Genomic DNA, 12,234 nt, shown 5'->3' with positions numbered 1-12,234 from the left:
TTTGTTTTTTTTTTTATCAAATTTAAGTAAATGGAGAGAAAAACAGCTCTTAAATATTCTGTTATTTTCCCCGAAGTTCTCATGAATGATTTAGAAACCAAGAAGGAATGAATAAATCTGTGAACCTAGAGAGGGCTAACATCGATTTTTAACAATGTTAAAACCTATTCACTTTGCAAAGTTGTGTACTTTATAAATATAAACAGTTTTCTTAACACTATTCATTTGCCTTTAGAGAATGGTGGAATATATTTATGCCCCACCTAAAGCATTCAAATTATTAAACAAGTGTCTACTTCAAGAATATGTCTAAGGCCAGATTTAGTATGAAGCCCCCAGTTTCATATTCCTATAGGCAGAAATGTAACATATATATTTTTTTTATTTTGATAACCTTATACATTGAATCTCTGCTTGACATTTAAGAATATATAATTTGTGAAGTTTTTTGTCCCCCTCCCCACCCCAGGGCATCATTTCATTGGAAAGAAAGGGAAAAAAACTAGCAATACCTTTTTAAACTATGTGGTACTTGGAAAACTTCATAATGAATTCCTTTGGTGTCTACTATTATTGTTTGGTGTGCATTATTAGTGATAATAATGAACATATATATTACAAATGTGAATAAGATAAACACATCCAAAGGAAATTTCTTTGTAATTTGATATTAGGTAAATGTCTCATTAAAATAAATCGCTACTGTACATGATTTTCCTTTAGTTCATCAGCAGGATGTCTGCTTTGGAAAAGAAATGGTCTAATTCTAGTTTTAGAAGGAATTATTATTATTCTTTTATAGCAAACATTATAAGGCACAGATGGAGAATTGTACCAATGAACATATCTACTATTATACCTCATAGGAACAAGAGAACATTAGATGAAATCTAAGAAGACCAACTCCTAATTCTAGTACCTGTGACAAATATGATTTCAGCATTTATTAATGGGATACAATAAATGTTTACTAAAATGAAAGCACAATAAGTCTAGGAAAGAAGAGGCTAAAGAGATGCTCTTTATTTCTGTTTGTTCACTTACAAAGACTGCTCCTCTTCAGTTTGATTTATTTTGTGAATTTCTAGTAAAGGATCTTCAGGTCCACAGGTAGAAGGTGAATCTGTAATATGGTTCAAATTTGGAGACATAGTGTATATGGTGAAAAGTAGAAAACACTCCTTCATTACAACTTTATCTCCAGCTACAAAGTCTAATATATACATTAATGACACTAAGTAGAAGTATTTTATATACACCCTATATTGAGGAGGATCACTTAGCTCCTTTTCCAGCTCATATAGGACCTGCAGCAAGAAGGAATATTTAGAGTGACTACATCAGAGTTTGTCCCACAAAGAAGTCAGAAATCCATTCCCTCTTACTAGGAGTTAGAGCTAACTCAGCTTGCAAGTAGGAGGTGACAGAAGAGCAAGTTGCAACAGTAGAGGGGAGAAGAAGATGTGGAGGTATTTCAGACATTCCCTCTGTGCTGGGATGTTCCACCTGATCTTGGAGTTAATGAGTAGGCCCAATTCTTGTTCTCCTCTTTCTGATCCTTTCTGCCTTGATTCTGATTTGCTGCAATTCTCAACCTTTCCTAAAATTTATCATTTCCTCATAAAAATGTACAATTATTGTATAATAATCAAAAAACGTTTTAATGTTTGAGGAAATGGAAAGGTTAGCTACCCTGATTTGATAATTACACACTGTATACATATATCATATAATTATATTATACCCCATAAATATGTACAATTCAAATAATAAGTATAAAGAATTTTAAAAGAATGTTTCACATCTAAACAAATGATTGCCATGTTTTTGAATCATGTTTTACTTTTTTCTCATCTTCCTGTTTTATGTATATAAATATATGAAAATATATACATACATATATGTATATATTACTAATTTTTCCACTCTTGCCCCTCTTTTGTTCTTTCCAACTCATGAATTTCCAAAATTTTGCCATATTTTAATCTTTATGAATGTCCTCATCAGATGCTCAGTCAGTATCAGAAGGTCTTCCATCAGGGTAGAATTACCCAATCCATGGATGAACTAAACTGAGTGTATCCTGTCCCTGTGCCTTATTGTATCCCATGGGTATTTGCCCATTTGTGTTGCTTCCTAACAAAAGTTCATCATCTTATGAAATTTGAAAGTTACTTTCTGATGTATATTAAGATCTCTGAAGACAGCCTGGTGACTGTCTGCCAGTTTCACAACTCTCCACAGGTTCATTTTATTACAGGTTTTTACTTGCTCAGTCTGTAAACTGAGATAACGATTGATCTCTCAAAATAATTCCCTAGCAAAGTTACAGAAAAACTCTTGGACTGAATTCTTCATACATCTACTTGTTCATTGAAGATTCATTGTTCTTTACTTTATTTCCCTCTGTCTTTATCTTTTCTCCCAATCATATTTTGTCTCTCCTATTTTTCTCTTTTTCCCTTAGTTTGTACGTTTTTGCCAGTTCTTTATCTCCTACAATGCTCATTCAATTTGTCATTTTACGATTTCTCATAACTGTTTCTTAGCTCATTCATTTTCCTTTTCTTCATCTGTCACATTTTATTTTCCGTTTGCTGTGTTTCAATACAGTTTTAGAAATTTTTACATATAATACTTTTCAAAAATTTATGAAAAAAATTTTTGTATAAAAGATACGTTTCTTTTTTTTCCATATCCTTCCCTCTCTAAAAATGTAGCAGTTCCTTCCTTGCCTATATTTCCTCTTTCACCCAGTTTGACCAGACATGATGGACTTAGATATATAATAGTGTCACTTTCTGTAATTTAGAAGCACATCTTAATTTAAAAACCATGAAAGAAGTAAAGAATAATGCAGTCATTCTAAAAAAAAGTACTCCTCCTACTCCCCTGTCCTCTTCACATTTCTATCCTACATTTCTTTTATAATCTGTTTTGTACACTTTCTTGCATTCCTTCCCCCACACCCCTGAGATTCAGGGCTTAGGGTAGAACTCTGGGCTTTTATGTTTTGAAAAATCCCCTAGGGGAGTCTGATATGCATTCCTTATTAAGAACGAATGTTTTAATATTGGAATCAAAACACAATAAGCTTTCTAACTATGATGGATAATCCAATAGATTTAATTATGATTTTCTTTCTTTCTAAAACTAAGACTAGATGTTAATTGCCAGAGAAATAGATAAGGATACCTATGACAACAGTATATTAATATTATATCAAAGCTTAGAAGTTTCATTGGTAATGAATAATTCAGTGCTTACAATATTTAAAAGCTATAGAATAAAATTTAATTTTTGCTTTTCACTGTATGAACAAAGCTGATTGAGATTTGATGTTTACTTTTGTAAATCAAATGCTATCTATTTTCTGGCTCAGAGGCTAACTATAAAACACCACATGCAAATTTTTACTTCCTGTTTTGTTCCATTATTTTGCTTCCTTATGTTTTATTACTGAAAATTCTCTCCCAGTAGACAATATACTATAAATATTTCTTCTGGTTACAAAATCTCCCACAAATGCAGTAGAATATTTAGTGGGCTCTTCTTTCACAAAATTAAAAAAAAATCTAAAGGCCTGATTTTGGATTCCATATAAATGAGATTTAGATCTAACAATTTTAAGTTATTGCTTCATTCTGAGCTATTCAATTATCTCTGTTATCTGAGTAACAGAAATAATAAAACCCTTGTTGGCTGTACAATTGGGTCATGAAAGCCACCATAGTGATCAGCCACAATGTAAAAGGCCAAGATCAAAAATACAGTGCAAGGAGGCTAAGATAAAAATTCTGAAGCAGCTTTAGTTTATAGCCTTGTAACCAGCAATAATAATTCCTTGATTATTTAACAAAGACTCTTAGGCATTTTCTCTATCACCTTATTACTCGTAGTGGTGCTCCTGGAGCAGCAGTATCATCATCCCCTTGGAACTTGTTAGAAATACAGAATTTCAGCCACTCTACAGAACTATTAAATGATAATCTGCAATTTAAAAAGATTTTCAAGATATTGTTGTACACAGTAAAGTTTGAGGGTCAACTGTCTAATTTGTGCCCCATGCATTTTTAAAAGTATGAGTTAATCATTGTAAATATTGGACAACATTGAGGTCACTCATATGAGCCCTCTTTACCTTCTCTAACCTTCTCAATGACTTCTGTGTTTTAAGAAGTTTTCTCCATTTCAGCAGTCACTCATGCTTGCATGATCCAGTATACTCAAAGCCCATTCAATTCTTTCTTAACAGTTCATATTATCTCTAGCCTTTCCTTTTTGGTCCATTGTCAAATCTAGTATTAGTCCTAATTATCATCTACAAGACTCCTGTCCTAGCTATTTTGCATGTTTCCCTGCCTTGATATTAGTCTGTACTGTGCCTCAGAATTATACAGAAGCACAGCTCTAAACTTTATACTCCCATATTTAAAAACTGAGTTGTTATCTATTGAATTCAAATTAGCTATAAAGGCCTTAATAAAAAGCAAAGTCCTCTCTGCCAGGCTGCAGTATATACAGCTGAATCTTTGCTTAAACTCATGCTCTCATACACTGACATTAAATTCTACTGTATACTCCTGATTAGATCACAGAGATTGCACACCACAGGTCTCCACTTTAGCCATCCTCTTGCTGCCCCTGAACCTCCATGTGCCTAAGTCCTACCCATTCTTTAAATTCCATAATTTCCCAGAAGTCTTTCCTGTTCATCCTCCTACTGAGATTCTCTCCCTTCTGATCTACTGTTTATGGTATGCTTTCTCTATCCTACTGCACATAATTTGATAAATAATCATTCATCACTGTGTCTAATCTCTTCAACTAGATTATATACTGCCTAAAACCTAGAAAATTATGCTGATTTTTTAAAATCTCTAGGAGGCCCAATGAGAGGTATTAATGTTACTGGCGGCCAACCAGGGAGCCTGTCTGGATCCTGGGCTGGCCAGATTTGATACTCTGCCTACCTGAGAAAGAAGTGACAGAGAAGAAAAGAAAATTAACTTTATGCAGTTTAATCAAACTGGGGAGAAGCAGTTAGATTGCTTCTCCACTGGTGGGTCCCACAGAAGCAGTTATAATTACAATTTATAGAAACAAATGTCAGGTGAAATACATATATAGATTTAGTTAGCCAAAGAACATGTCACTCTCTGCTTCCTTGCTGTCTGTCCTCAGCAAGAAGTAAAAGTAGTTATCAGGAAATGGATTTTAATTTCAAAGTGCTCAATTTCATTAATACAAATAATACCATGTGGATAATGAGATTTAACTTCCTTCCTTCTCTCTTTCCTTTCCTTTCTTCCTTTTTTCCTCCATTCTTTCCTCTCTTCTTACCTTCCCTAGTTCCTTTATTAACAGATTCATTTATACACTCAACAGATATTTACTGAAACTTCCCATGTACCAGGTACAGTATTGTACTAAGAAGTAAGACACAATTGTAAGACAAAATAACTGACCTCAAAGAATTCATGATATAATAGGAATATAAACACAGTTTTTTTTATGACTGATACCCCTGTTACTAAGCAGTAACTCTCACATGCAACTCTGAAGTAGACAAAATGTAAAGACTAGGATATAACCAATGGACCAAAGTCAATTGGGAGCAAGGAAATACCACATATTTACTAGAACACATCTCATGATAATGGTCAAAACAGCTTGTGAAGGGTTCAATAACTATGCATACTTTTTATTTGTTGTAAGGTACCATGTCCTTGACATTCTATTTGTTGATTTGTGGAATCTTTTAATTGCTAGATATATGATACAAAAAGTTCCAATATTAAAATAATAATATTATAGGAAAATGGTAAAAAAAAATGCCAAGAAGTTATGTGGAGTGAGAGTATAAGGGAGACTTGAATCTGTCCTACAAAATTATGTATTTATTTATTTATTCGGTAAGCATGTCCTGGGGGATATGAACTTCATACTGGACCAAGGAGTAGGGGAATATAAGAATATTCAATAATTTTCCTTATATCTGATAGAACATTCTCCATATTTTATTATTATTTCAATAATATAAGGATATGGACACAATTTAAATATGAAGGTATCTCAAGTTCTTAAGTACCATTTCATTTCTAAATTTTGGATTACTCATGTGTTATTTTAATTGCCTTATAAATTCTGTTTTTCAAAAAGGTAAATCAGGAGGGATTGTTGTTTTTATGTACTGGTAAGAAGGCATTTTCATTTATATGTGTACTTGGATTTAATAGTCTTTCTTTTAGTGAAACAATATTTCTGACACTTTACTCTTGAAATTTCATTCACGATAAAAAAGTAGAAGATATTTAAATTGACCCTGTCAATGACTCATAAAATTGTTCTGGTGGCTATAGACTATTTTAAAATTTATTATTTTACCTTAGAGGTTTTTTGATGGGCTATCCCTGAAAGAAATTAATTCTCAGCTTTATGTGACCTTATAATGCAAGATAACATAGATAAGTTATAAACAGTTAATTTGACACAATTATAAACAGAATTTGACACAAATTTCTTTTTAATATAGTAATTCGCTATATTTTAAAGTCTCTAGGGGTTTTTTAATACTATGGCTAAACTATGTTTATTCTTTTTTACCTCTCATATCAACAATCACTTGGAAACCTATATACTTGGTTCATATTTAAATTTTATAACACTACATAGACTATTAACCATGGAACATCCTTGTGGGGACAAGAAATCAAATTTGCTCTTGAATAGTTTTCCAACTAATTGATTTGTAGGACATTATAACATTCTCTCACTGACAAGCTTACAAAAATAAAAACTGGAGCTGAACTGAGAGGGCACTTTTTTACTAACACATAAAAGGTATCTTTCTGTCTTGTATTCTTTGGATGTGGGCATGTCAGTTTCATAGAGCAACTTTCACATGGAGCTTTTATATTTCTTTCTCTCCCAGTACAACTGCATGTGGTAACACATTGTTTAATCTTTTCTCAAATAAAAGGATGTGGGGCTTCATTTTTGTTTCCCCTTTTTGGGTATCTTACAGGAACTCCAGGATGGCATTGGGCAGAGGCAAACTGTTGTCAGAACCCTGAATGCAACTGGAGAAGAAATAATTCAACAGTCCTCCAAAACAGATGCCAGTATTCTGCAGGAAAAATTGGGAAGCCTGAATCTACGGTGGCAGGAGGTCTGCAAACAGCTGGCAGAAAGAAAAAAGAGGTAGGGTGATACATAAAATAGGAATGCTAAAATTTAAACAGAGTGATTTAACCTGTCCTTTAAAAAAGATTTCATGAATTCTAGATAGGGCAGAGGTGGGAAGGGGAAGGGAGTGGGCAGGGGGTTAGCAAGGATGGTGGAATGTGATAGAGATCATTATCCAAAGTACATGTATGAAGACATGAAATGATGTCAACATACTTTATATACAACCATAGATATGAAAAATGTGCTGTATATGTGTAATAAGAATTGTAATGCATTCCACAGTCACTTATTTAAAAAAATTAATAAAAAAAAGATTTCATGAAAGAAGATTATAAGCCCGGTGAAGGGCACTAGCATTAAAGAGTCTATCAAGTTAATCAACAGCATTAAAGAAATTTATTTCTTTTTTCTTAGATACTAAAATATAAACTTGTTGCTACTTATTGCTTCTTGGCTATTTTAAACTTTTAAATTTATTTTTAAAATTACATGTTTGCTGAAATGTGAATGTCTTCAGTATATTCCAAACTTAGCAGGCTGAATCTCATTTTTTTAATGATGTGAAAGGGCAATTATAAATGATGATTATGTAGGAAAGACAGCTCTTTGGTTAGATTTTTATAACAAGTATAAATATGATTTTATGTTAAAAATATGATAGCAATATTTACTTTAGGTTTCACTACATTTGTTAGTACATTCTTGAAAAGGTGTTTAGGCCAAAAGTGTTGAAATCTAAATGAAAAACAAAACCCCCCAAAATTGTTGTTGCTTTCAATCATCATTTAACTTTACCTTGGAATGTATTGAAGGGTTTGAAAGCCAAATGAATGCGACTGCAGTTGCATAGATATTTTATAAATGCAATTTTGTATTATGCTTCCAGTTGTTTATGCTAATGTTTCTTATTTCATAAAGGAGAAATTGGCCTTTATTTACCAAATGAGACTATTGTTATGAACAATGAAAACAGTTCTATTGCCAAGCCCTTGCATCCTCCCTATCATGTGCATAAGAGGTGAATTTTAATATGCAAGACTGAGATACCTCGTTGCTGAACATCTTTGGTTAAGATGTGTTAGAAAGAAGGTTGTGGAATTATATTCATTGCCTTTTCCCGCCTCTTCTTGCCATTTTTGCTTATGTTACATTATTTGAAAAGTAGATACTGTTCATATGCTTATATGAAACAAACATATAGTTGACCTACACACACACACACACACACACACACACACACACACACAAAGTTTGCCAAAGTTAAATACTAATAGCATCATCTAAATATATATTTTATGTTATATCTGGGTATAGAAAATATTCTCTTTTTTTAAACTACATAAAATAAAGACCCAAACTTGGTAACTAAACTTGTTTCTTGGAAATTCATACATATTCGTAGACTGAAATCCTTCTGTTAATTGCACAAGTATTCCATTATTTGAATAACTAATATGTTTATATGATGAACAGTTTTAAACCTGTGTATAGTCATTTCTGAACTAGGCTCCATCAGGTGTAAATTAATAAATGAAAATATTTAGAAAAATTGAATATAATTGTATATAAATATGTATCTTTAATATATAAAGTTGATTAAATTGGAAGATTAATTTTCTTTACTATGTATAAAGTTGTTTCTCATTTTTAAATATTTATTACATAGTATTTGAATAGAGCATACTACTATTTCCTCTGATAACGCTCACCTGAATTTTTAAAATGTTGTTATATGTCATTGATTCTTTTTATTAGTGCATATTAATTATAAAAAATGGTGAGCTTCAAGTTGGCATATGTGTATATGCATAAAACAGTTTGATAAGTTTCAATCCTATGTCATTGGTTTCTAAATACAAGTTTTAATTTATGAATAAAGACGAGACAATATGCCTATTTTACTAAATAGGCTCTAGAAATTTAGATCCTCCTAATTTTATAAGAAAAAGGTATATGCTGACTCTATTGTGAAAATTATCCAAATTGTAGGTCAATTACATAAGGGATTTGGCTATAATAATTGGTTAGAAATTCTCTCCCATTTAAATATTTTGACCTACATTAAATATTGCACTTTTGTGCTTTAAAAAGTCAAGATCAGCTTCCTTGAGGTTTTTGTTTTTAAACTCAGCTTTTAAAGTTGTCTACTTTGTGCTACATTTTAAAAATAAATGTTAGCATATTCAAATTTCCACTGAGATCAGTTTTGTGGCCTCAGGATTTTTATATCATTTAAAGTTTTATGAAGAGTAAAAATGTAATAAAACATAAATGTCAATTCTCCCAATACACTCACAGCTATTTCCATGTGTCCAAAAGCAACCCAAATATAAATAAATAAAATAATATTTCATAAAGAATATGTTAGCCTAACAATTGTGAGAGGGCTGTAATCATGAAACTATTGTTAATCAATGGCATGAATTCAGTGCTATTCAAGTAGACGATAGAAGAAAAGAGAAATTATTTACTGCACAGGTAAAATATTTGATACGATTTGACCTGCCAAAAGTGCTCTTCATTTGTAATGGTACTTATATACAGCTGCTAGAAATATTTAACATTTATTAGTTCATAGGCATACATGAAAGAAAGTGGGTAACTTAAGCAAAAAGTCTACAAAAAATTATTTGGAGCCATTTTAGCTACACAACTTTAACCCTATCTCATTGAGAATGCAGCATATCAGAACTAGAAAGAAAATTTTCAGAAATATTTAAATACCATTGGACATTCATCAATGTTATCCTATGATGGAAGCAAATGAAGTATAAAATATAGTCAATTAGCTGTGCAATTTAAGACAGAAAATTCACTTGCTTCAATTACATAGTAGAGTTACTGGATAAAATCTACATGTTTAGACATGATAGTAATGAGTTCAGTGATGTTTTGCCACCAAAGTAATCTTCATAACAAGGAGATACAAATGAAAACCTATCAGATATAAAGGGAAGTCTTAAGTTCAAAGAAAGCAAACCTGTGTACAAAAGTTCTTTAGCTTGGGTCCATGTATAAAATTAAAGGGGTGCCATGATTGTGAATACATAAAAAAAATTACCTCTTTGTTTTCACTAATCTCATTGAATCACAGAAATAGTAGCAAACTTTTAAAATCCTGATATTTTCGTATCATATTAGAGTTGTATACATCTCAAATATTGTTCATGCTTTTTAAATTTATATTATTACTGTAAAAATTTATGAGGAATAGTGTGATAATGAGATACATATAGAGAGTGTATAATGACTATATCACTGTAGTTAACTTTTCTAACTCCTTGAACCTTTTTCAGAAATTTTTGTTAACACATAATAATTATACATATTTATAGGGTAGAGTGTGATATTTTCATACATTGTATACAATATATAATAATCAAATCTTCTAGTTATTCATAAAATATATAATAGGATATTGTGAACTATAGTCATCCTATTATGACTAATACTTATAATCTCTAACTATAACTACTTAAAAATGCAGGAGTTATTTGATCTTCCCCAAGTTTCTATTGTTTAATGTGTTCATAAAACAGTGCATTTATTACTATAACATAAATTTGTTTTAGATTTAAAAACATATAGATTCAACAACATTACTCCAAGGAGTCCTAGTGTTTGCCAAATTGTCAAATTACCTAATTCTGACATGATACTTACCAAAGGGGCCCAAGACATAAAAACAATAATTTTAAATATTTCCACCCAACTTAGAGTCTTACTCTATCTTAGTATAATTTCAGTCAATTTTATATGTAGTTACATATTCAGACACTCCTTTTTTTCTGGGATGTTCTAGAAGATATACTGGGCAAGTGAATGTGGGAAGACAGACTTTGAGGTAGTGGATTGCTGAAAACATAATGCAGAGTACTTAGGATAATGTCAGTTGATAAAAGATTAAATGGGAGAGGGAAGCAAGGAGCTGGTTAATGGAATTCCTAAATTGAGGATTCTCTGTATTATAAATCTTAGCAATAAAAACATTATTGCAACAACTGATAGTTCCTTCTCATTTTAAACAAATACAATATGGCTTCCTTCATTTCACAAATAAGGTAATTATTGTGGTAACATATATTGAGGAATAATGCTTTAAATTGAAATGTTAGATTATTATTGAATTCATTTTCCCCACCTTTTTAGTAAAAAATTTCAAGTATATAGTGAAGTTGAAAAATAGCTTAATGAATATCCATATACTTTCCTCTCCTCCTTCTAAATTCTTCGAGTGAACACTTATTGACATTTCCCCATATATATTTGCAAGTTATAAACACCATTATACTTAACCCATTAAGTACTTCATCAGGAATCACCTTGGAAAATAGGTGTGCTATATATAGCATGTTTGTTTATGAAGATAATGCTATATTTTTACTTAATGTCCTGTCCATATTCAGATTTCTCCAATAAGTCAAACCTGTATTTGTCTTTTTTTTTTTTTTTTTTTTATTTCTAACCACCATTTGACTCAGCTATCCCTCTCCTCGGTCTATACCCAAAGGACTTAAAAACAGCATACTACAGGGACACAGCCACATCAATGTTTATAGCAGCACAATTCACAATAGCTAAACTGTGAAGCCAACCTAGATGCCCCTCAGTAGATGAATGGATTAAAAAATGTGGCATATATACAAATATCACTCAGCAATAAAAGATAATAAAATCATGGCATTTGCAGGTAAACGGATGGCATTGGAGAAAAATAATGCTAAGTGAAGTTAGCCAATCCCCCCAAAACAAATGCTGAATGTTTTCTCTGATATAAGGTGACTTTCCTTTAATGAGGTAGGGGAGGAACATGGGAGGAATAGAGGTACTCTAGATAGGGCAGAGGGGTAGGAGGGGAAGGGAGGGGGGAAGGGGTTAGTAATGATGGTGGAATGTGATAGACATCACTATCCAAAGTACATGTATGAAGACATGAATTAGTGTGAACATACTTTATATACAAACAGAGATGTGAAAAATTGTGCTCTATATGTGTAATAAGAATTGTAATTCATTCCACTGTCATGTATTTCAAAACTAAAA

The 12,234-nt window shown here is 31.7% G+C and overlaps 1 protein-coding gene across 6 annotated transcripts in view; it reads left to right on the top strand.

The window, feature by feature from the left end:
- DMD (dystrophin) overlaps positions 1–12,234 on the top strand; it is a gene marked incomplete at its 3' end in the record, with an annotated part of 2,539,585 nt that overhangs the window by 1,662,990 nt on the left and 864,361 nt on the right. For all 6 annotated transcript variants that reach the window (XM_081277777.1, XM_081277778.1, XM_081277780.1 and 3 more), the window contains one exon: positions 7,028–7,203. In XM_081277777.1, coding sequence (XP_081133903.1) covers positions 7,028–7,203 — 176 coding nt within the window. The remainder of the gene's footprint in view (positions 1–7,027; positions 7,204–12,234) is intronic.

The sequence above is a fragment of the Spermophilus citellus genome (genome assembly GCF_964194105.1).
Source record: "Spermophilus citellus genome assembly, chromosome: X".
Taxonomy (NCBI): domain Eukaryota; kingdom Metazoa; phylum Chordata; class Mammalia; order Rodentia; family Sciuridae; genus Spermophilus; species Spermophilus citellus.
The sequence above is the reverse complement of the archived record's forward strand: the minus strand, read 5'-3'. Positions and strand labels throughout refer to the sequence as shown.